At 39.8% G+C, this 26,989-nt stretch overlaps 1 protein-coding gene across 1 annotated transcript in view; it reads left to right on the forward strand.

Annotated features, from left to right (window-relative positions):
• Window positions 1–26,989, forward strand: part of LOC124258226 (rho guanine nucleotide exchange factor 11-like) — a 122,192-nt gene that overhangs the window by 55,073 nt on the left and 40,130 nt on the right. The window contains 15 exon segments of the mRNA XM_046692290.1: window positions 11,668–11,792; window positions 12,468–12,548; window positions 12,698–12,829; window positions 13,345–13,422; window positions 17,691–17,723; window positions 19,898–19,972; window positions 19,974–20,048; window positions 21,553–21,624; window positions 22,123–22,191; window positions 24,170–24,277; window positions 24,634–24,738; window positions 24,921–25,086; window positions 25,193–25,298; window positions 25,495–25,660; window positions 26,087–26,195. Coding sequence (XP_046548246.1) covers window positions 11,668–11,792; window positions 12,468–12,548; window positions 12,698–12,829; window positions 13,345–13,422; window positions 17,691–17,723; window positions 19,898–19,972; window positions 19,974–20,048; window positions 21,553–21,624; window positions 22,123–22,191; window positions 24,170–24,277; window positions 24,634–24,738; window positions 24,921–25,086; window positions 25,193–25,298; window positions 25,495–25,660; window positions 26,087–26,195 — 1,500 coding nt within the window.

Here is a 26,989-nt window from a genome sequence, read left to right on the forward strand (position 1 = left end):
GACTAGTGTTGTACTGTCAGTACAGGATGAGTGATTTTTTTATGAAATCATTTCCATTATATTTAAGTTGGTTTTGATTAGGTATGACATAAGGCAGAATATACCTGCTTAGTAAACTTACTCAATGATATAATACTAAGGTGAGTAAAATGACTGAAATATGCACATATTTGAAAGCAGTGGGTAACGGAAAATGAAATACCCACTCAACATTCATAATATCCACTCCAAAAAAATACAGTGGGTACAGTACCCACATGAGGTAAATCTTATCTGGAGCTCTGTCTAAAGAACATGCATCAACATGAATATAGAAAGAGTCCTTGATTTTTTATTGGAGGAATTAATACAGTGTTGAGTTTCTGAATTGGATCAGACATTTAGGCACTTGAGTTGTGCTACCAAACACATTTATTGTATATTATTTGAAATCCTGCTGTTTTGTTTTTCTTTTCCCCAGGCAAAAGGTCTTGTACCTGTTGCAGCAACTAATTTATTTTTCTCTCAATTGATTTTTTCAGGCATATATTTGACAAATGGTGGAATGCATATGAAATGCTTCAAAACAACAACAAGAATTTATTTTTTATGAAAAGCATCCAATCTTCACATGTCATTGAGTGAAGGAAGTAGGTCAGTGTGGACATGTTTTGTTTGCAGACAAGCAGATTAAATTTGTTTGCAGACAAGGAGATTAAATCGTAGATTGGGGAATGCAATTCTTAGCCTCCAGTATGCTTTTATTATGGCCAGTTTAGTTACAAGTAAATCTTTACCTAATATGAAGACTTGTAATAAACAAAACAGAATCCCAGGTAGCTCATTTAATGTTTTATCAGATATAAGACTTTAACCATACCACAAAAAATGTGATCATGTCTAAAGTGTAATCACAGTGTTTTATTATTATGAATACAAAGTGAAACAATATTATCAAGAAATCCTTGCTGTTTACTCAAAAATCGTATGTTTGCATTCAGTATTTCCATCTAGAATCCACTAGTTTGCTGGGAAGCTGCTTTGGGAGCTCCAACATCTTCAGGGGAATTTAAACAATTCAGAAAAATCTGGCTCCCTGTCAGTTATTCAAAGATCAACCAGTAGTATTAAGTTGGATTTAATTTGTGAGCAGACAAAATGTCTGTGTTTGAAATTTGCTTGGTCAAACTACCTGTTCACATGTTTGCACACAGCCAGATCATGAGCAAGCCAAATGAAAACTACATTACCTTGATTTACTTGTATTCATACCAACACACTATCTTGTGGAGAAGTATGACCTTCTAGGCAAGAGAAACAAAGTTTGCTTTGAAACTAGTTAACCTGGTTCCGGGGGGAACTTATTTTGAGTTTTGTTGATGATTTCACCTGGCTCTAGATCTTCCTCCCCGTGTTGAGGGGGCTCCATCTGGTGTGAGACGTAGAGTAGGTGCAGTGAGGCGATGGCAGCGGCAGACAGTGCACTCAAGCACACACATAGCCATACACCTATACCTTCCCTGCTACAAGCCTATATAGGCCTCCACTTAGCTCTATAGCAGCTTGTGGCAGGGAAGTCTCATTGAATTAACTTTGTAATGATGGTTGGGTGAACGATGTGATACTCTGCTGTTAAAGGTGTACACTGTGTTTTCGTTGGTGCATGTGACACATTTTGCAGTTAAACAGTCCACTCATGTGGCTTTTGAAGGTCCTGTCATGTGATATATGCTGCTCTTGAAGATCATGTCAGATGATATATGCTGCTCTTGAAGGTCATGTCATGTGATATATGCTGTTCTTGAAGGTCATGTCATGTGATATATGCTGCTCTTGAAGGTCATGTCATGTGATATATGCTGTTCTTAAAGGTCAGATCATATGACATATGCTGTTCTTGAAGGTCATGTCATGTGATATATGCTGCTCTTGAAAGTCATGTCATATAATATATGCTGCTCTTGAAGGTCATGTCAGGTGATATATGCTGCTCTTGAAAGTCATGTCATGTGATGTTTGCTGTTCTTGAAGGTCATGTCATATGACATGCTGCTCTTGAAGGTCATGTCATATAATATATGCTGCTCTTGAAGGTCATGTCATAAGATATTTGATGCTTTTGAAGGTCATGTCATATGATATTTAATGCCCTTGAAGGTCATGTCAGATGATATATGCTGCTCTTGAAAGTCATGTCATATGATATATGCTGCTCTTGAAGGTCATGTCAGGTGATATATGCTGCTCTTGAAGGTCATGTCATGTGATGTATGCTGTTCTTGAAGGTCATGTCATGACATGCTGCTCTTGAAGGTCATGTCATGTGATATATGCTGCTCTTGAAGGTCATGTCATGTGATATATGCTGCTCTTGAAGGTCACGTCATATAATATATGCTGCTCTTGAAGGTCATGTCATAAGATATTTGATGCTTTTGAAGGTCATGTCATATGATATATGCTGCCCTTGAAGGTCATGTCAGATGATATATGCTGCTCTTGAAAGTCATGTCATATGATGTATGCTGCTCTTGAAGGTCATGTCACATGAAATTTATGCTCTTGAAGGTCACGTCATGTATGCTGCTCTTGAAGGTCATGTCATGATATTTAATGCTCTTGAAGGTCAAGTCATACGATATATGCTGCTCTTGAAGATGGGATATACCAAATGTTGTTTTAAGTATTGATTCCAGGAAATATTGGTGTCATAGCTGTTAATTTTCACTTATTTTCCATACGCCTTTGAAAGAAGTCAAGCCCAAACACTTCTGTTCTTCTTCTTCAGTGTACATTTGACATTGATCTCAGTTTGATCACTGTCTAAGATCATGATGACCAATACCTGCAGAACAGACTGTATGGCCACCTGTACAAGTTCATTACCTGGTGTAAACATGCAGGGGAGGCAGTGGATACATGATGTACACTAGCTAGTGACTTGGAGCTGTTACACAACTTGTTGATAGATCATTGATTTCAGTTGCTTATTGGTATCAGTATGTCTCTTCAAGAACCAAATTGAAAGTCTTTCACAAGAAAGTTAAGACAGGATAGGATATGGGTGTATTTTGTCAATATTATGTGCAGCTATGAATAAGCTGTATGTTTTCCTTTGTGACGTTTGTGTGCTGAACTGTGTGGAGCAAGATGTCAAGTGAAGACTGACAATGCGTTCAGTCGTCATATAATGTTAACTCTGTTATTTCTCGTTTCATAAGTGTGACACAGATCAAGCAAAGGCAGTGTTGATTCACTTTCAGTTTTCAGGTGAACTTCCTTAGTAGTAGTGGTGTAACGATTCATCGATAGTATCGATGTTTGCATCGTCAACTACGCGATACGAGTGCATCGATACAAAACACGTTTAGGCAATATATCAGGATATTTATATCGCGAGGGTCCATGATACATCGATGTATCGCCACAAGAGACGATATATCCCGATACTACTTAAATATTACTTAAAGTTGTAGGGAGTATTGCATAAGTAATAGGAAGGGAGTCTCTTTGAAATTTTTCTGAATTTTAAAAAACAAACTGAACCTAAAAGGAATTTGTTTGTGTCTGCCATCTTTGTTACATGAACAAAGGAGTTAATGTATCAGTGAAAGCATGTGAACAATCTCTGTGAATTGTAAAGACTTGTCTTTAAGTAATTGAAACATGTTTTAGTTGTTTGACAAATAACACCATTTATCAACAACTATGAACGATGTCTTAGCTTTGTTAAGAAAGAGAAGATAAAATTTAGAAAGCATACTTATGAGTTTTTTGCAGTGATTCTGGTATAAATTACTGTATAAATTGTCTGTGCAAGCATTGGTCCAGAAACACAACTTTCCAAGGGAAACCTAGAGCAAGGTATACTGAATATGTTTGATTGTACTTTTTTAAGCATTAAATGCTGAAACTTTATTACATGAACAGCCTTTTAAGTGTGTGTGAATGTAACACATGTTCTGCTGAATAACAAATAAAATTTCAGTCATTTTATGTATCATATATGTCCTGTTTTTAGGATTGTAAAGTATCGGGATAAGTATCGTATCACCATCACTGTATCGTGATGATAATCGTCTCGCAGGTTCTTTGCCAATACTTTCATGATATATCGTCTCGCCTCATTAAACTAGTATCGGGATATATCGTCTCGCCACTTAGGCCACGATACACAGCTCTACTTAGTAGTTCATCTGGAAAACATCACACAGGAGTCACACATAATGTTGCTATGTGTAAAGAGTGTTACTAGACGGCTGATACTGTTATTTCAACAGAAGAAACTACAACAATGTATGACCAGACTCTCTCAAAACAACTTCTGAAAACGTTTTGACCCAGTCAGTCATTGCATACTCAGTGCATGAGAATGTCCATTGAAGGTACAAAACCTTGTCAGCCAAGTGAAGATTAGTAAATCTAAGTCTCTGTTCTTGTCGTGGCATACTGGTGTAACTCACAAAACATGGGGTCCCTTTGTGTTGAACACAATGCTCCAGTGATAGCCAATTTGCACCAGAGTCAGGGATAAGAAGCATGTGTCAACTGAGCCTGTACATGAGAGGTGTGAATGTAGTTAACCTATGTGTGTTTATGTTGGGTAGAACAATGAGGGCTGCTGGCCTCGGCCTTATACTCCTGGATTAAAGCTGGAACACATTCACACAAACTGTGAACCAGCCTCCCACAGAGCAGCCCCATGGCCAACAAAACACCCACCCTCTCCCCACTGAAACCAACAACTCTGCTAGCCACAGAGCAGCCTCAGCGCCAACAAAACACTCACCCTCTCCCCACTCAAACCATCAACTCCGCTACCTACAGAGCACCCTCAGGGCCAACAAAACACTCACCCTCTCCCCACTCACACCATCAACTCCGCTACCCACAGAGCAGCCCCAGGGCCAACAAAACACTCACCCTCTCCCCACTCAAACCATCAACTCTGCTACCTACAGAGCTGCATGAGCCCCAGGGCCAACAAAACACTCACCCTCTCCCCACTCAAACCATCAACTCTGCTACCTACAGAGCAGCCTCAGGGGCAACACAACACTCACCCTCTCCCCACTCAAACCATCAACTCTGCTACCTACAGAGCACCCTCAGGGCCAACACAACACTCACCCTCTCCCCACTCAAACCAGCAACTCTGCTACCCACAGAGCAGCCCCAGGGCCAACACAACACTCACCCTCTCCCCACTCAAACCATCAACTCTGCTACCTACAGAGCTGCATGAGCCCCAGGGCCAACAAAACTCTCACCCTCTCCCCACTCAAACCATTGAACCAGCCTCCCACAGGTCAGTTTCAGGTCCATCAAAAACTTTATCCTGTGCCTGCTCAAACCATCTCCCCAGGTTTCAAACAGAGTAGTCCCAGGTCCAACAAAACAACCAGCAAGTCCTTACTTAAACTATTGACCCATGTTGGGATATACCACCACCTCTTGCAGATTATTGAATAATTTTGTAAGCCACAATAAATCAATCAAGAAACTTTCATCCTACTTTCACAGAACTGATGGAAGGCATCTGAGTGTAGTAACTTCCATGGATATGATTCACACGAAGCATGGATGTTTGGTTGGACTAAGTATATTGTGCATTTCATCAAGTAGGGAAAGAAGGGAATGCTTCTATTGACTTTCTTCCAAATACAAAGATGTGAATGAGTTTGGTAGTGAGGAAGCAAGGAGTAAAAGCTAATAATTAATTTATTATGTCCGTATGATATCCTGCCCATTGAGGCTTGTGGCTTATATCATGCAAAGCCACTGAAGATACCTAGGATCTTCTTGAGTACTGAGTTCCAGATTTATCGATACACACAGCTTGTCCACTGAAGCACTCATGAGTTGATTGTATAAAGATTGCCCATCCAGCAGATACTGTAACTCATAATGCTAATGTGAGAGGAAATCAATATGAAACATGTGAGCAGCTTCCATTCATATCACTAACATGATCATGTTTTAGGAGGTGACTGGGGGGATGAAAGTGAAGCATCAGTTCATGACATGACCAGTTTAGTCATTACTTTACCATCACTCCTGGACTGTTGGTCTCGATTTGCAGCATCTCAATGATGCATTACTTGTGCGATTTACAGATACCATTATATTCCCATCGCTACTGATCTTACATGAACCATCATACATGACCACCCCAAACCCTTGTAGGATCCAAAAACAGTGTTAGTGAGTTAGTGAATGTCGTTTAATGCCTGTCAGTTATGTTACAGTAATATCATGGAAGCATGTAAAGACTAGAGTCTTAACCAGGCAAGCCAGTGAGTGAAAATCTGATCACTTTCCTTACACAACATTAGGTCACCGTGACATGCAGTCAACCAAGTTATGGAGCCTAACAACCCAATCCTGTGAAGTCTCATGACAAGTAATAGAACCCAGTTCTCCATTATTGTCAGAACACAATATGTGTACTAAAAAGAGGATGAGGTGGCACATGACTGTGTCATGTGGATGCTGTGTGTGATATGTGAGCTATTTGGTGACCAGGAGGAGACCTCATATTGTACCTGGTGAGGGTGTCACAACATGGCGGCAGTGGGGATTGTGGCTGTCACTGACGCTGGTTTATCTGGTGTGCAGCTAGTTTGCTGCCATGATATTGCTATTGCAGGCTGACGGTGATGGTAAAAGTTCAGCAAATGTCTCATGCCATATCCTTAAACTAGTTTGTATGTGTACACATTGCTTTTTGTCCCAGCTATTCAACAGTTCTTCCCTTGTAATGGCTGCCCATCCCGGCAACAGGATACATGAAAGTACACTGCATTCAGGTCACAACACTATAACAGAGAGAAAACCTCTTTGTTAAATATTTTAGCCCCCCCTTCCCCAAATTACCCCCCAAATACTGTAACACACCTCTCCCTGTTTCACTTGACAAATTCAAACTTGAGAGATTCATCAACCAGTCTTCTAAAGGTTAATGACATCACCATCTTGTGTCTCGAGAAACAAAAAGTGTATATTTAAACACTCTCCATGCAAAGGGTTAAGATGCTATGGAGAGAGAGTTATTCAGTGTATGCCCGCCTTGGTGTGCAGCTTATCTAGATTCATCTACAGGGACAGGAAGGTGTTGAGCTGTGGGTGGCTGAATGGGACATTACTAGGTTTACTGTTGAGCTGAATGTAAGTTTGAACATCATATTGAATGCTCATTCTTAAAAAAAAAGTAATTTGGAAGTTACATAATTGTTTTCAAATGATTGTGACAAATTATGTTGAAAGCTAATATTGGTGCGGAGATTATTATGAAAATTCAGTTGGAGAAAATAATATAACTTTTCTTAGAATCTATTGATGAATGATTTAGTTGGAAATTAATCCTTGTTACGTCAGTTAAATCATTCTGACATTTCTCTTGAAATAGTAACAATGTATTTTATTGTACGATTTTTGTGAAAATATTCCTTTTAAAGATCCTATGATGTAATTGTAGGATAATATGATGATATTACTCTGCTCAAGTGCTAACTGAGAATCACGTTTAATCAGTGCCTCAGTAAAATGAATGTCTTTATATATAAGTGTATCCTGGCAACTGTCTACCTGCATCTGTCTTTGTCACTGTGGGTACACCTTCTGTGCGGGCAGTGAGCATGACGACCCATCCACAAACACACAGCTTGTAGACTAACCACATAATTCTGATTTATATGTCTGAAGTATCTTAAGTATGTCTCTGTCAAGGAAACACTTTGTTTGGTCTATTCAAACACATTCTAGACAATCTGGCTGATGAAAGCCTTTCATGGTATGAAACATATGAATGTGAATAGCAGTACAAATTCCTGGGTCTGACGTCACGGGATATGGCCTGACAGATAACGAGCTGTCACCACCCACAGGGGCCACCTATATCATGCAGGGGTGAGGACGCACAGAATGCACACAGTTGGAAAAGGAAGACCAGAATGTTCAGATGGCTGAAAATACCTGTGACAAATGTCGGCAAATTGAAAGACATGCCTCAGGATTAATACAATGTTTTATTTCCTAGAGAAGTGTCGTGCAATGAATTGTGTGGTGAAGGAAATGTGTTACAGTGTAGTGTGACTACCTTGGATTAGTGAAGATTACTGGCAATGTTTGTTTTACTGCCGTGCACTGACTGAGTGGGGCCAACACCTGGGGAAGTGCTGACCGGGTGGGATGTGTGGACTTTACTTTTCCTATGATGACACAGTGCTTAAGGCCACAGGTTGGGCTGGTAGTGAAGTAAAGACACTGGACCAAGATGGCTGAACTGTAGGTGATGTCAGGTGGAAGAGGAGCACAACTGCGTCAAGCTTCACATTGCCTCTCAACGAATAAATGCAAGGTTACTTATTGAGGACAAGTGACTTGCATATTCACAAATGTAAATATTTAATGATCTAAGAACTATGACAACACTGTTTGCAACAGTTTACTGAAGTTGGCTTCACAAGGGAGTTCCTCATTGTGTGTATCTGTTTTTCCATCACATTGGATCAGTTTTTGATTCTGTTTAATGAAACTTGTGATACTTGCCTTGAAGTGTGCCAGCTATCCAGATGGGCCTGTGTCTGTATACTGATGATACTGCACCACCCAACTGTGGATGAAGTGTGATACTGAACCACCCAACTGTGGATGAAGTGGATGGTGCTGGGCCAGCATCTCAAGGATCAGGATCTGTTTTCGACCATGTGTAGATGAACCTGATGCATTAAATGACCTGTTATACTGGATTGCTGCTGTTTGCAGTGCACTCAGGCCATGTGGGGAAACATGTGCGCTGACTCAGTGACTGCTTAGGCTGGAATTTGAAATATTTTAATGAAGTGGTGTGTCACTTTATGATGTCCTCTACCATGCTGAATGTAGAACCAGACGCTTGTCAGATAGCTGGAGAGGTGACCTGGCTCTTTGTCTCAAAATGATGTGTTTAAAGGAAGCACCTGCTGAATATGTGGCACCCATGCTATTGTCCCTGTCATAACATTTGGGACCCTATGATGACTCAACTTGATAGATCTTAATGATAACTTGTACCTTTTGAATTATATGTTTGAACTAGAGACCAAATAGCTGTAAGAGCTAGAATTTGTGTGTGTTAAGCCTAAAATCAACTCCTGTCAGTGTGACAGTAACATCGGCCATCATTAATGAACATTCAATGAAGGACACTTCATCAAAGTTGCACATGAATAACAAATCAGTTATCATGTGAACAACAGTTTGCTTGAAACACTACTAAATACGTCAACAACAACAACAAGAAGAAGTGTGGGCAGTGTAGTTGAGTACAGTTGTGAAACTCCCTGCACCTGTTGTGTAGAGGTGTCAGCGGCCGAGATAAACACGTCTCCAGTGTGGATCCAGTATTGTGACCTGGGCTGTCTGTAGCCTACATCAGCCAACATGCTGACAGTATGACACAACATACACCAGTGCTTCACTTGATTTAATCCTCTTCCTTTTGTAGAGCAGCCCCTTGCTGGAATACTGACAATATATGACAGGCCGGGTAATAATGAACCACTTTTAAAAGGTGATTTATGTGACCATTTGTGGAGGCAACAATTGCCATATGTGGGCATAAATCTCATTTCTGAACAGAAGCTTCGGATTTGGTTGTTGTAAGGAAGCATGATAAGTCCTGTATATTGTGAATGTTATACAAACAATACACTCCACTACATAGTCAGCTCGTATTTCCTCCACTGAAGGAAGTAGTTCATTCTCAGCTCCAAGGACATTAGGATAGGTTTCTCAAAAGAAAATCTCAAAAAAGCCTTTTTGAATCATCCAAGTGTGACATTGTCATTTCATTGCTGCATGTACGCAAAATTGATGACGTAAAGTACAAGCGTGTGATCACTGAGCCAGTTTTAGACGCTGTCACTTGTTATCTGTAACCTCTGGTGTAGGTCACTGGAGATAGACACTGCACAGTATACTTTGATAGATACAGAAATATTGCCATATGTTTCCACATTAACGGATTATACGTGGGTTGGAGTGTGGAGATGATGCACTTGCGTGGAACAGGTCATCTGGATATATGTTGATCCTGCTTTCCAGTGAAGGAATACCAGTTCGGAATAATATCTGTGATAATACCCATCTCACAGCAATTTGTGATTGTGTGTCTTATGGTTTGTGATATCATCATTCTATAGAAAGATTGATTACAGTGACGGAGAAAGCAAACGTGTCATGGTTTACATTCTTCATAGCTTATCGTAACAGGAAAGTCAGGAGACTGTTATATCATATAAAGTTGCTACCAACATGATGTGCATGTTTTCAAATGGATATCAGTTCTGATCGAATATTAATCTACAACTCACCAAGATTCAGCTAACTTATATCTACTGTGACTCACACAATGAAGAAGAAAGGTATAGATTGCAATATATTATTACCTTGATAATGGTGTTGGAATATTTGAACTTATTATTTGAAAATGAATTTGCACATTGATACTTTGTTCTTGTGTACAAAAGCATAGGCTTAAGTATTCTGATAAATATATTCTCTTCACTCAGAAAATTTTATGTGGGCTCTTGATATAATGTCCGTTGTGTTTTTCGTGATTAGTTTCCAAAGTTAATGTTTCTTAGATGTTGATATTTGTCGTAATTCTGGGACTAATTGCTTCCTAGTGAGGAAAGAAATGAGGAACGTTTACATGAAGCTCCTGTTGAGGTTGTCCAGGGCCCAATTACTGGGTATTCAGCCCTGGATATGTATACATGACAGATAACTTCGTTTAAAGATTTGAAAGATTTGCCCAGTTGGAGTAGGCATGTTATGAGTAGTCAGTCAGGCCTAACAGAGATAGTGTAAAGAGGAAGTGATGGGACTCTCAGACCTGGTTAACAGACATACAGCCCAGGCTGTTGGGCAACAACCAGCATTGACTATATTGCTTATGAACACAGATAATGTCACTATGAATAGACCCATTCACTCTGAAATTGCAGTAGATCAGAATCAAGTTTTCTGGTCAGTGATTAATCCAGAAATTTAAGTGAAGGAATTTTAACTGTGCCCTACTACACAGCTACCTATGTCTGTTTATGAGCATGTGATACAACAGGTGTTCAGCAGAGTCTGTCCAACACTTGAGCAATATAGATAATGGCTTATTGATACAGTGTCTAGAGCATGTCTGTGGGTGCCTGGTGTTGATGAATGATTTTACTTCTCTTCCTTAGCTACAATAACTAATGCTCCTGGGGCTGTAGACTGTGACAACAATGTCAGTGTGGGTCAGTAGAAGTGAGCTCAATGTTGACACACTCACACACTATATCACTGAAACTGTGTGCATGGGCGAATCTCAATGCTATGCAAACACTCACCTGTTCCACCTGTCCCTACATACCTGCCTGCCGCCTAGCTGAGTAGCTCAGTATTATGTGGATGTAAAGAAAGACAGGCAGCTGAATAGGCAGAAATTGCTTTGACTTTTACTGTTTACTGTTTTAATGTGAAGGCTAAGACAACACAAAATCAATTATTTTGTTAGATTACAAAATACATCCATCACTTATAAGGTACACATACATTTCACTATTTTTCTGATATATTCAACTGTTGCATTTCTAAATGTTAGTTATGTGTTCATGATATGTATCTTTCAACTCAAGTTTTATTCCGTGCGTTTGTATCTTGCAGCTGGGTCATATGTAGCTTTGACGCTCCTTGGAAAGCCTCAGTTGTCTGGGTCTGGTTCCACTATCAAACACACGTCTTTCCGGGACTCGTCTGGTGGAAGGATAACAGCACCCCAGCCCGTTGATGTGAGTAGAGACCTGTGAAGATCCGGGGTAGAATAAGTCTTCAGCAACCCATGCTTGCCACAAAAGGCGACTATGCTTGTCGTAAGAGGCGACTAACGGGATCGGGTGGTCAGGCTCGCTGACTTGGTTGACACATGTCATCGGTTCCCAATTGTGCAGATCGATGCTCATGCTGTTGATCACTGGATTGTCTGGTCCAGACTCGATTATTTACAGACTGCCGCCATATAGCTGGAATATTGCTGAGTGCGGCGTAAAACTAAACGCACTCACTCACTGATGTGAGTAGAGCATGTGGTTATGGTAGCAGTGTGCACAGAGTAAAACTGCAGGGAACTTTCACTTAGTCCATCACATACCGTGTCCCAATCATGGCAATAATTAAAGGGGGGACTTTAGTCTAAGTAAACACAATCAGTTTAAAAGGTTGCATCTGATGGTCTGAGTTCGAATCCAGGCTAGGCTGTAAACCTTGGGCTGTTACTGCCTCACCTGAGTTTAGAAACGGTGCCCACTTTGGGCATTTCAGAAGCATTAATCTGAGATGCTGTGGTTTTGCTGAAGTACTCTTAAAAGTGGATTTTAAGCCAAAGTCACGCTATAAGAATGATGTTCTTATGTAGAATGAAAAATAACTGTTAACATTTGATGAAATATACCTCTCTTGTGTTTCAGCCTGAGAAGGACCGGGAACTATGGCAACAGAAAGTTCATACTACGCAGGCCATGTATGAACATGCCAAGGAGGATTATGAGGTGAATAGTCCTGTTATGGTTAACATACAAAACATAGCTGGCTACAACATGGCTACAGCAGTGAAAGACATTCAAAAACAATATTTTCTTAATGACTTATTATGAACTGATGTTGTGCAGCAAGTTTTTAAGTAATTTTTCTTTTTCAGAAAATACAAAAGTCATTCCTTAAGAACCCTTCAGAGAAACTACATGGTCAGCTTATAGAGAAGGAAAAGACATTAAAGAAGCTTGACAGCCAACTGAAACAGTTCACGGGCGGTCTGTCCCTGGAGCCTATGGTAGGAACAACAAGGGTGTACAGGCCTGCTCAAAGGCATCAGCAGTCAGCCTTGTAGCCTGGGTGGTGGGGTAGTCCTTGACTGCCTTGCCATCATTTTTCTGGAATAAAGACACAAGACCTCATCATGAGAACCCCTAAGCTTGAAATATAATGTATTTTTCATTATCTTCACTCTATAACACAGTTTCTGTTGGAACAACATATTTCTTGGCCCCATCTCCATTCTCTTGAATCCTATGTTTATGAGGGCAGCCATTTCTATTGCTGCTGGGCAGATAGTTCATTGATGAAACTTGGACTGAATTTTTTAGTAAAATTGTACAAGCACTTAAAATTGTAATTGTATTTTGACAAGTTCATTTTGGTTGCTTTAAACAGTAACTCCTCCTATATGGGTTCATCAGACTTTTACACAACCATTGTACACATTATGGAGAATCATGTGCTTGGTAGGGTTTTACAACATAGCACCACCTTCAGTCCCAGCCTTGATGTGTGTGTTTTGTGTTGCAGACCCCAGGTTCCACACCTTCCCCTGGTCACCCGTCAGTGTCAGATCCCGACCACATGGATCCTACTCCAACCTCGTGGGTAAGACAACTCTTTCACTCACTCCTTACACTGGCGGCTTGCTGGAGCTGGCATCACAGATACTGTAAAGGAGAATGTACATTTGATAATATCAACACTTGGACGTACAGTGGAGTCTGCTTTCCAACTCCTAAACCCTTCACCACAAAACTGAACGTTTTGTTTGACTAAAATATTTTATGCTAAATTAAAGACTTCGATGTTCATAAATCTTGCAAACACCATGAAGCCCATTTCTGTGAATGTCTGACAGAGGCCCAGTTATTTACCGACTGCTGCTATATGGTTAGAATATTGCTGAGTGCAGCGACGACAAACAACAACAAACAAACATGCCATAGATATAAGGAACAAGATTTGTGCAGTACTAAAATGGTTGTAGCATATGTCTTTAGAACATATGCAGCTTGGGCTAGTTGATGTCAGTGTAATCTTTCTGGTGTTAGTGATATGAATACACACAGATTTTTATTAGTTTGGGAAGTGCGTTTCCCTGTCCGTGTGTTGTGGTCCTACAGGGTTGTATGAAAGCAGTACTCCACTGTACCAGTTTCAGGAGCAGCACGTAGCAGTCAAAATTGATTGTTTTTCAGTATTTGCAAGAAACACAAACAGAGTGCCCAACATCAGAGAGTGGCGTACTGGCTGAGTGTGTACAGTTGTTGTAGTGATGCCACTGCTGTGCTTGACCCTGTGGTTATGATTGTATGAGAGTTTGATAACCAGTTATCACTACACTGTGTTACACTACATGTCTCCACGATATGCCAGAATGTCACCAACACCAACTCCAAGTACTTCCTATTCTCATCACACATTGATATCGATGTACCACTTGGCGTATCTTGCGTCTTTTCATTGTTTCTGTAATAAGGATCTGTTTAACCAAGCATGAAACATATTATTATGTCACTATAAAGATATGTTGATGACAACAAAATCTAATGTTACTTTCATGTCAGATGTCACAATAACATTACCAATACATGGTGAATTAGGAAATGGGAGGAGATATAAATACCCAGAAATGTTTTTTAGGGTGATTTACCCATCTGCTGATCATAAGAACATGTTTGGAGTGACATGTGATGATACACAACGATGTTTATAGAGTACTGAATAGTTTATGTTTGGAGCTTTCAGAAGCATGGGTGAAATCTTGTTTCATTTGTCAGCAAAGATTAAACAGATTTGGGGTATCAGTTGGACAAGATGGAGGGATTTGTAGCCATGAGTTTATGCTTCTGATACTTGACATGTTACTTTTCTAGTGAGTGCAGTATGCCTGATACTGATGCACCTTATATTCATTACGTACCGGTATCATAGTTTGCCCACCCTGCATTGTGATGTTGCAAGAAGCACTCTGTCACCTAGCAATCTCTGTTGTCCTGACTGGCCTTCACTTCAACACAGGCTTGTGGTAGCAGTGAAACTCTGTGGAGTAGTGTCCTTGGCCTCATTCCACAGAGCAACAGTTGGGCTGCAATAGCTGTATGATAAAGTATGGGAGTAACAATAACCTCAGTGCTTTATTGCTTTATCAAACTGATCCACAAAGAAGTCTTTGTTGAAGCAATAAACTTGAGGCAGTCAAAACTCCAAGATTGCTGATTCAGAAATCAGAACCTGGTATGCTGACAGTTTTCTTCATTAACGTCATTACTTTGAGTCATCATTTACCAAGAGTTACACATTAGAATATGTAGAAAACTGAATGACAGTTATATACAGTTTATAGATATATGCTTTGTCTGCACACATTACATTATATCTCTCTTTTGTAAAAGATTGCATGATGTATATATATGGCATAGTTTTCAAGCTTTGAGTATCTGCATTTTCAGTTTAAGTTGATTTTGTTTTTCAGAGATTTTACACACCTATATGCTTGTTATATTTTAGTGGCATGAGATATATTGTATTATGATTAGTTTTCCCTAGTTTTGATGAGCTTATAAATACATGGACATACAAACTCTGTCTATCACAACAACGTTAGCTGACTTAGAGCCTAACCCTGGTAGCTATAACCATAAGATGGGTGTCAAACCTAGCAGAAATCGCTTCCTTCTTTATTATGTGCTGGGCTGGGGTATTTTAGATCTAAATCCAGATAATTCATAGCTGGGATATTTCTTCAGTGTTTGTTTTTGACATTTCACCCTCTCTGTTGGTGGTAGTCTCAAACTGTTCTATATGTTTCATTCATGTTTAGATCATCCAAAGGGCATAACATAAGTTTTGAAATAGTAAGAAATTTGCAAACAGAAATAAAAGGAGAGCATCTCTCATGACTTATGAACCAGTTTGGCCAGTTATTTGAGTATGTGTTTGACAAAGTGTTGGCCATGTTGGGAATTACCTCCCTTTGTTAACCAAGAGTTATCTACCTTTCCTTGCTCTAACAGCAACAACATCCTGGGCAGCCCCGCAGTGGTGTTCGCCACCAGAAACAGGCATCTGTGCCTGTAATGCTGTATAAAACGGGGGGAAAGTAAGGAAGTGCTACGATCAACTCAGGTCTCGCGATCCAAGTCAGACGTCACGTCCAGACGTATTGTGACTATGTCACAATCTACACAAATCATCTACACAAGAGATATCTCTGAGGTATCATACCATTTCATTATCATATCAAAATCCCCTTTTCATCATTTATATCAGTGATATTTAGGAATTGTCATTTGGAATTGAAAAATCAAATTTTTTAAACATTTCTCGATTTATTTATTTTAAAGATTGATTTCATCATAATTGTTTCAGTGATTGGGAACATGATACATAACAATCTGCTTTGTAATAATTTAAACAACATAAAGAACTATAAATTGAGTTGACAAGTACAATGTGTTACAAGCAGGGATATTTCCAATCGTTCTGTCAGCAGAACATTGATGTAATTGATAGTAAATGTTGAAAATCCTTTACCTCTCCCTTCAGGGTGCTGTAATACTCTCACTCTCATTTCTCATCACATGTCTGTCCAGTGTCTGTTTTCTGTCAGCTTCTGTTTTCTGTTTCTGCTGTTTGTAACCAGCTAACAATATCACTCTACACAAATCAAGAGACAATATAAAATGACCGTATGGTCACCACTTTGTTGTGCTGTACAATATATAGTATGAAGTGTCTCCATAACTGCACTTGAAGCCTGTACAAAATTAGAGACAGATATTTTGATTAACCCTTTCAGCTGTTTGTCAGTAAATCCTCCTTCAGTTACAAGTTCTAAGTCAAAAGGTTTGTAGGCAAATGTCTCAGATTTGTGTATTGTGAACTCAGAGTCTGTAAGCTACAACTCTAAACACACAGTCAACTCTCTGCACCAGATCTAACCATGGGTTTACTGGCAAATGTAAACAAGCTGCCTCCGATAGTGCTTTAGTTGTCATAACTGCATTCATGCTAACACAGCTGTCTATAATCTTGCACATGACACTATATAGCTACCTTTCAGAGAAATAACATTAATACCTGAAGCATCCTCAGATTTGGTTTGTTCTTGTACCTGTAGTGTTCTGATTGCTACCCATGAAGCAGGTTTCAGTGTGTCAAGAGCAGGATAAGGGAATGTTCACGAAAAGGGACACATAGATACTATAATCCTGACATGGACCAGCGTTGCCCAGGTGCACGATGTGGGGCACAGATTGGAGGAGGGAAACCATCTTGTTGCAAAAGCAATATGAGCTTGGAAAGTTGCCCTACACACCTGGGAAAAGTGTACATTGATAGCAAAACCTTACACAAAGCTGTAGGCAAAAACACTGGCTTCATTGTGAAGAAAATGTTTCTTTTGAAAGTGAATAGAAAGAATATAGAGTTAATGTAAATGCACCCCCCAAAAATATTTCTTTGGTTTTTGTGCAGTGCATATGGATAAACTTTAAATTCCTTGTTTCTTAGCTTACTTTATGTCAGCAGCTTAAAAATCTGTGGAGCTTTATTTCAGTTAGGCAGTAAATTTAAAATACATGTATTCAAATTCTAAGCATGGCTCTGTCCAACTTAGAGAAGTCTGTTCCTGTCTCAGGGTTGTAGTCAAATCACTACAGGAAGAATATGTAGACAAGCCAACAGAAGATGCATCAGATCACATGTGATGGTTGATAGTTTTTAAACTCTATAATGTTTTTGATAAATATGCATAGGAGAATGAGATAAATAACACTTGTGACAAAACAATTTGTCTTTGTGAAAAGAGAGAAACTCAGAATGTCCAACTGCAACATGTTTGACATCTGACCTGTAGTGTTTATTGCCAGGTCAGCCGATGGGGAAGACGAAAGTTAAAGCGGGTAACACACCTTGATACAGTTATTGGGTATTAATGGTCCGAATGTTCATGTAGACATGTGCTTGTGTGGCAAATTCAAGAAATAGAAGAACAGTGTAAGAAACAGAAAAGAAGACTTGATTAGTTTTATGTTTTTATTTGGTACCTATTTTCAGTGTTCTTTGTAATGACTGAAGTTGCATACCTAACAGATTCAAGTTGTATATTCATGAAGCTTCAGTCTTCTTGGTTCCCTGCCACCAAACAAAATGCCTTGTTTCACTGTTGCCTAATTTCCTTCCAAAGTACTCTACATAATGTAAATACTAAATGCTTTATTCAAATTTGAAGAATTCAAGTTTGTGGAAATCACCCGTTGGATTTTGTTTTATATGCTGATGAGCATAGACATTTGATAATTTTGTATGTGTTATGAATATATGTATGTCAACAGTATTTTTGTCCCAAAATTATATAATTGTTTTTATGATTCATTAAAAATGAAACAGTAGTAATATTAGTTGTAGGAAGTGTTTTGTTTTCGGCCAATGTGACAAGCACATGTCTACCGATCGTGCATGATACGTTGTTATTTTGGTCAGTTATTGGTTAACTCTTACACTCAAGGTCTCCTTCTATTCATGTCGGTGAGAAATTGTCCTCCTCTCTCAGGAGAGGCTGGTATAAAGGGAGGTAAGGAATCATGACAGTGTTTAGCAGATGTTTAAGCCTCAGCTCCACTGCTGGAGTTCAGGTTTATCAGTGTTACTGTATGTCAGGGTTATTTCTTGTTGCAGTGTGTGTGCTAGCATGAGGAAAGACGACGCCTGCAGCACATCTTGCACCTCAGATACTGCATTGCAGTTGGTCATGATAAATTAATCATTATGTTTCAAAACACTTCAAACATACAAGGTGCTGTAACCAACATGTAATCTTTAAAATGAGCCGACATAACAGCAAGTGTTTTGTCTTTGGGGTCAAAATGTATGGTGCCTCACAGCCATTCATATTTTTGGGTCATGTACTCCCCAGTCATTTTGCATGCAGAATGAAGGCAACTTGTACCACAGTGAATTGTAATACCATTTGAGTACCACAGTATGAACAATTATGAGTTACACCTTTATGTGACTTTGGAAATTTTATTACCTTCATCTGAAAGAAATTATAATCTTAAGTTATTATGACCAAAGCAAGTATTTTGCCTGATGTGATTTCACTCTCATGTGTTTGTGTCTGCATTTGCGTGGCCCTGCAAACCAGTAGGAGATATAACTACCTTGGGTTTGTGGAAGCAGACATACTCCCGCTGCATGAACACTGTGTAACTGCTAGTCACAAACCTCAAGGGGCTGCTGCATGTAGCAAGGACTGACCACTGGAATTGATATTGAAAAAGACATATTTAAAACCTGACAATGGTTTGCAAAATGTTATATTTATGATTTTGACAGTGCAAGTATGATGCAAAAGAAATCATTAGCATATTCACACCTGTGTACTTCCTTTTTGGCCAGATGGTTGATGGATATCTTTGCACTTTTGCAAAAGAGTTAAAATATAAAAACCTGGTGAAGATCGCCTTAAGATCATAATTTGTCGTCAACCATTAAAGGTTCATCTTTAAATATATTTCATTTAATTTTGTCATTTTAGAAATTGTGAACTTTCCCAGATTCATGTTGCATCTACCTGCAGAAGACACTGGTTTGCACGGAACTACTTTACCAGTCTATAAGCTGGAAACACTTTACATTGGCCTCACCATGCATGTGTTTAGTTCAGTCATTTATTTCTTGAGTTTTGACTGTTATGTTTGCATGTTTCAATTTAAAAAATGTTTGTGTTTCAGATGTTTTTGTGCACATCATGTTTATGTTTGTACATATATATGTTTGAAGTTTTCCGTTTGAAATGACTTAAAATGTCTGTTATCTATTTGTTTTTTACAACCAACCAAAGTGCTTGCCATTTTAGAAATGTCTTGGTGAATAGATACAGGGATCTGATGAAATATAGCTAATCTGACATTGCATTACCTGATTGTGAATTGGTGGGTATATGCTTAATGACCAAGATGAATATAACAATATTTTTATGGAATGTGTTCTTGCCACATGAAGGGTGTGTTCTTGTGGGATGTGTTGATGATGTTTGTGAGATGTGTGATGACAATTGCAATGGCTGTTTCAGGCTGCCTCGGTGCCTATCAGTTGTTCAGACGGTGGGAGTGTCTCTGACTCCCCCCACACCAGCCCAAGCATTTCCCCCCACCCCCACACACCCCAGCAACTGTCACACTGAAGAGGGAGTCAGTTCCGTCAGAGGGGACATCAGCAATGAGGTAGGTCGCTCTGCCCTCCAACACACATTACTAGTGGTTACACACCAAAGGCCCAGGTTCTATTCCCAACATGGGTACAATGTGTGAGGACACATTACAAATGTTAGATCCTGTGTGTGTTTAATTGCAAGATGTGTTCCTGTTGATCCAGGCCTTATGGTCACCTTGGACAAGCAAATCTTATGTGTTCAATTTCATTTTCAATGTCCCCCATCCATGTCCTTTGTTAAACTTCTACGTGTTCTCCAATCCATTTCTGTCCTGTGTTTAACATGTAAATGTCCTAGCCTGCCCCAGCCCTGCATTTACCTTCACAATGCAATCTTGCTAATCCTCTGTTTACCTTCGGATTGTCTTCAGCATGTTCCAGCCCATTGTTTTCCTTCTAAATGTCCTCAGCCTCTAACAGAACTATGTTCACCTTCAAGTCCTCCACCCATTTCTGGTGTCCCCCGCCGTGATATTGCTGGAATATTGCTAAAAGCGGCGTAAAACCATACTCACTCACTCAAGTCCTCCAATCTTGCCATGTTTATGCTTTCAAATTGTCCTCTAATCCATTCCAGTACTGTGCTTACCTCCTTGTAGTCCTCATCCTAGCCTTGTCTTCATCTTCTGAATGTCTTCCAGTCACACCCAGTACTGTGCTTTCCTTCTGAATATCTTCCAGTCACACCCAGTACTGTGCTTTCCTTCTAAATGTCTTCCAGTCACACCTAGTACTGTGCTTTCCTTCTAAATGTCTTCCAGTCACTCCCAGTACTGTGCTTTCCTTCTGAATGTCTTCCAGTCACACCCAGTACTGTGCTTTCCTTCTAAATGTCTTCTAGTCACACCTAGTACTGTACTTTCCTTCTAAATGTCTTCCAGTCACACCCAGTACTGTGCTTTCCTTCTAAATGTCTTCCAGTCACACCCAGTACTGTGCTTTCCTTCTGAATATCTTCCAGTCACACCCAGTACTGTGCTTTCCTTCTGAATATCTTCCAGTCACACCCAGTACTGTGCTTGCCTTCTAAATGTCTTCCAGTCACACCCAGTACTGTGCTTTCCTTCTGAATATCTTCCAGTCACACCCAGTACTGTGCTTTCCTTCTGAATATCTTCCAGTCACACCCAGTACTGTGCTTTCCTTCTGAATATCTTCCAGTCACACCCAGTACTGTGCTTTCCTTCTAAATGTCTTCTAGTCACACCCAGTACTGTGCTTTCCTTCTGAATGTCCTCATCCAAGATCTCTGCTTTCCTTCTCAGTGTTGGGGCGGTGGAGTAGCCTAGTGGTTAAAGCCTTCACTCATCACGCCAAAGGCCCAGGTTCGATTGCCCACATGGGTACAATTTGTGAAGCCCATTTCTGGTGTCACCAGCAGTGATGTTGCTGGAATATTGCTAAAAGCGGTGCAAAACCATACTTACTCCTCCTCATCCCAGCCTTGTCTTCTGAATGTCCTCCAGTCACACCCAGTACTGTGCTTACCTTCTCAATGTTTGTGTTATATTCCAGGATGTTATTCCGCCAAGTCAACAGAACATAATCATAATAGACGATGAAGACTTCAACTCAGAAGAAGAACCAGTGAGTATACACATGCTTGCCCAACACCTCTCTGATATCTCTTTCAGATCGTCACTCCTCAATATGTATCTTCACATGAAAGGATTAAATGTTTTATTATGCTTTCAAATTGTAATAATTTGTCCTTTGGGAAATGCATCTTTGTTCTTCTTTAGATAGAATGTAGTCAGTCAGTGCATGTAGAGAGTTCAGCTCGTTATGGTCAATGACTGTGTGTCAGGATACGTGTTTCTATGGACTCAAGGAATGTTTGGGAAATGTCAAACATATTTTTGACTAGTACCATCTATCCATACCACGAGAATCATTCATGCTGCTCAAAGAGTATGGTTTCTCAAAATTAACAACAAGTCGATGCAGTGTTTCAGAAAACATTTTCTGAGCAATGAAGACATTGAGGATGTTGATTCCACTCTGGTGGTACATGTGATGAGGGTCCAACTCTGCTGTATAAGGAACATGTCATTGTGTGTGACATTGTCCTGTGTTGTCTTTCAGCTTGATGGGCCGAGGAACTGGCCCAGTCGGCCTCTCTCCCCATTTCTGCATCGACTCCAGGCTCTTGAGGTTTCCTCACTTCTAATATTGTTATGTTACAATACAAACCAGAAACCAGGTTTTCTTGAGATATTATGGTGGAACCCTCCCTGTCATTACCTGCTTAAGGAATTGCCATAGTCCCTTCTAACTTAGATTGTTTGTTCTTTAAGAATATTTTACGTGCAATTAAGTAATCTAATAAATCAAACTTGTGGGCGGTGGGGTAGCCTAGTGGTTTAAGCGATCACTCGTCACGCCGAAGACCTGGGTTTGATTCCCCACATGAAGCCCATTTCTGGTGTCCCCTGCCATGATATTGCTGGAATATTGCTAATAGCGTTGTTAAACTAAAATCACTCACTCACTTATATCAAACTTTCGTTTCCTTATCTCAGATTGTCTTTGTTATAAAGTTTTCCAAATTTCTGAATTTTCCTCAAGTATTCTTGCATAGGATGTCCACCAAAGTTGTAATCTCCTGTGTTTATGGAGGAAAGATTTCCTGGTTTTTGGCTGAGTCATTCTTACTTTTGCTTTGACAGGTTTCTGCACTGGTCTGATGCTTATTGGCAGCTGGGGAAAGACCTAACATTTGCCTTGTATTTACTGCAAATTCACCATTTTTATACATGTTCAGTGCTTGTGCTTGTGCTTGTGACATTACAGCACATCCCTCTTTGCTGAAACACTTAATGCTTTTGAACATTGATGCATTTGAGAAAGTGAAAAAAAATGTTATCTGGAGATGTTTGTTGTTACATTAGAACATTGATCCTTTAGGTAAAGGTATTTATCATTATGGAATCAGTTTGCACAGTGTATACAATGGTGGTTTTGCAGAGGATGTTTCAGCACTAATATGTCGTCATAAATCTGTTTAATACAACTCATACTTCTCAGTCTGTTGTATATTTTCCAAATTCAAAGGGCACCATCTTGGAATTAAGACTCACCAACACTGCGGCTGTTTCTGACAAAGCTTTGTTTCATTTTTCATTCATGTACCATGTCAACTTGCTTTATCAACAGCTGTGTATATCTACTGTAATGTTCTCTGTCTTGTATCCATTAAAGTCTGCAAAATAATTTGAAGGTTCTTGACATAGATAATTGTCTAACCCTGCAGAGAATCACACTACTCTGTTGATGAATATTAGCTTGTACAAAATTACTGAATGTAGAATAGTGTACGTATATTATCATATCCCATGTCATTATTTGCTTTATATTTATACCGTTGAATATTAACATGAGAGCTGTTTTCCTCAGATAAATGTCATAGAGTGCCTGGTCATGTTACCTCCGTTTGATAGATTGAGCCTTGATGTATTAAAGCAGACACAGTCACTTGATGCCTGTTGATTCACGGATCTACTAGTCCTGGTTTAAATCCCACATTTAGCAGGATGAAGACTCATGCCACTTTTGTGGATTATCAGATCTTTCCCCTTCTGAAAAGCAGTGACATAAATGAAATACTCCGATGAACCCAGTTCACTAACACTCATTCCTGTACAGAATATTTGAAAGTGGCACAAAATATGGAATGGTGTTGGCGTTGTTGACGAAAAGTAGCATGTGTAGATTGTGGGTGATGTGGACATCTGACAGTGAGCGGGGTCCTACGAACATCAAGTCTACAGTGTTTATCATAGGAGCAACCATTTATCAGAGGAAATACAACCATCATAATACCAACAGCATGAAAGCATGGCTAACAATTAACTAGTGTAACAGAATGTCAGTTCTCCAACACGCTAAGTTGTGAAAGTCTTGAGTTGTTTCTCACCGTTAACAGTTTATCAACAATGCTTCCTGTTTGAGTCGAGAGTTTGTTTCAAGCTTTTTGTGTGCTATGCCAAAAATATTTCTTAACCCAGTCAGTGACAGTGTGAACATCATGGCATGCTTCTGTCAACTTTGTGTCTTAGAATGTGTCATTGACGCCCAGGGCAAGCGTGTCCTCGGTGTTGCCTGATCTTCTACATCAGTGTTTTGTTTTCAGGGAGGTGATCCTGGCCCCTTTGGTAGCATCGACACGCTGGAAAAGAAACCAGCGCATCTTGCGATATTCCTGCATTATTTGATATCCAATAGTGATCCCTCATCATTGGTATGTATTCCTGAAGTAATGTGAAGGATTCATCCTTTGTCATTTACACAGTGAATGTGCTGGGTTCATTTTTTAAACATGGCTTGTTCACTTATGTACAGTTTTTAAAAGATGTGACCTAGACAGCAAAAAAACTTTAGCATTGTCAACTGATGATGTCCAAGACTCACTGTGTGTGATAGTTCATCTAACAATATTGGAAAAAATATGAAAATGATTCAGAATTTGCTTTTCAGAATTTTTCCCTTACTTGTTGTTTTGGTGTAAACAATTGTGGAATCCTTTTTAAACAATTTGTCACATTGTGAAAGTGTAAGTTGAGCCTTTGACAACTAATGATGTTTTTTGTGTTTCAGTTTTTCTACATAGTGTCTGACATGTACTGTCATGCCCAGGGAAGTGCTAAAGACTTGAGGAAATGGGCATACGAGATTCACTCAACCTTCCTGGTTCATGATGCCGTGAGTGTTACCTTCTTCATGATCAGAATAGCTTTATATTCAATACATTTGCTTTTTCTGGCAAAGACAATGCGAGAAGCCATTCAGGTACTCCTGACGTCATTTTGCTTCATTGTGGCGAAAAGTGAGATTGCTGTCTCAAACTGACCTGACTCAACTAATGCCTTGTTTCTCATCTCCAGCCACTGAAGGTAGAGCTAGACAACAGCATAGTAACCACCATAGACTGCATCCTGACACAGTCCAGCAATGAGAACAGCCTGCGGCCGGTGTTTGACCAAGCCAAGATGGCTGTCAAGACAGAGATAGCTGAGTTACTCAATGACTTCTGTAATAAAAAGGATTTAGGTAAGTGAAGAATTACATAAGTGACATATCAGAAATTAATGTAGTCAGATATATATATCAGTCAAAGGATCCTGTACTATAATGCTGTTGATGTGTGTTGTTTCAGGTTTAGGCAGCATTTATGGTGTCCATGAACTGGAAGATGTAATGGAGAAGAGCAAAGAATTGAAAATCATAGACAAATATCTCTCACCACACTTAGAGAGATGCACGTACGTAGTTTCACTGAACACTATCATCAGGATTAACAGGGTTTCATTGTACATTTTCTGAGTTCACTAAAAGCTGTATAAGATCAATATTGACATTGATACAACTGAATCATCCTAAACCTGATGTTCGTTGTACGAATTTATAATGCACTGTAACAGTCCAGTAATGATAACACTTGACTCACATCGTTGCCAGGAAGGACAACGTGAAGATAAACCGTGACCAGGCCATCGGGTGGGCCCTGGCAACTTTCCTCAGGTACGTGGGCTTCACCAAGGGCCCTTCCATTGAGCGCACACAGAGTTTTGTTATGAAGGACAAGAGACTTCTCAAACTACCAGGAAAATCAAACAAAGCAAAAGTAAGTCTTCTCATCCTTAGTTTTCATCTTTATGTATTTCACATTAATATTTGATATGCATGTAATTTGTAAGGGCAGTGTTGAGAGCATGTGTCTTGTCAAATCTTTTACTTCCTGTATCCAATTACATCAAAACAGTATCTTTATATAGGGACCGTTCATAATTTAAGGCAGGGGGGTGGGGGTGGGGGTTGATGATGATTTTTATGCAGAAGCATGTACAATGTGAAATGACCCCCCCCTAAAATTTACACACAAAGTAAGTGACTCCCCTTGCATACCATGTACAAAATCAATGCCCCCCCCCTGAATTATGAAGTCACCCAGTGTATATCTATATTTCTTGATATTTAGCAGGGTGGCTGTCTTCCATCTAGCACTCGTATTTAGTACCAACTGTTCTTAAAAATCTATCCTTGCTTGCAGCAATTCAAAGGTCACATATTCAACTTGACACATTACACCTCCACTACGTTCTGTAGCCTGTGTAATGGACTAATCTGGGGTGTCGGCACACAAGGATTGCAGTGTCAAGGTGAGGCATCCAACTTGCCATTTGATTAGATCAATGTCATCAATGGAGAAGTTTGTTATTTTTCCTTATCCTGACTCATGCTCTTTTTGCTTGTCTTCTTCTTCTTGCGAACATAGTGGAACACTTGTATCTCCCTAATTGAAGCTCCCTTCAATTTAAAATCACTAATTAGTATTCACCACGAGTTACCTCCTTTCCACAAGCGCGGGAACGAGAGCGCCACCTCTACCCATGTGCCTCACTCTCTCCTTCTTCGCCCAGTGAGCTGGACGTGAGAGCGCCTGTGTCTCCCGACACACTATATCCTTTGAATTATATTTAGTTAGTTACCTCGTATATAGACATCTATAGAGGTTTAGCTAGTATCCTTCAACGATTATATATTGATATTTAGTCGTTTTTCTACAGTTTATTCACGGGACGCCGTGTTTGTTTCAGTGGATTACGTTGATGAAAATTCTGTACTATTGCAGATTACGTTTTTTATGCTGCTGCTGATCCGCCTTTAATATGATGTACGGCGCCATGATTATTATATTCACATTGCAGTTGCGGTACTAATTTATCCAATTCTACCTTTTTATTAATATTTACTTTGCGTTTGGCACGCACAGCAGATAGGTCGCGTATGCAGAGTCTAGTATGACTGATACACCGGAACCCCTCGCCAGTCTACTGCTGTTGGCCGACTCCCCTCCGTGTGGTGTTCCGCTAGAGTGGTGGAGAGGTGTGGGGCGTGAGTCCGCCATCTCCAAGAAGCATCCTGCTTCCCCAGACATCCCATCGTCGCAGCA

This window comes from Haliotis rubra, unplaced genomic scaffold (assembly GCF_003918875.1).
Source record: "Haliotis rubra isolate DU_JTF1 unplaced genomic scaffold, ASM391887v1 Scf688, whole genome shotgun sequence".
In the NCBI taxonomy this organism is placed as follows: Eukaryota; Metazoa; Mollusca; class Gastropoda; order Lepetellida; family Haliotidae; genus Haliotis; species Haliotis rubra.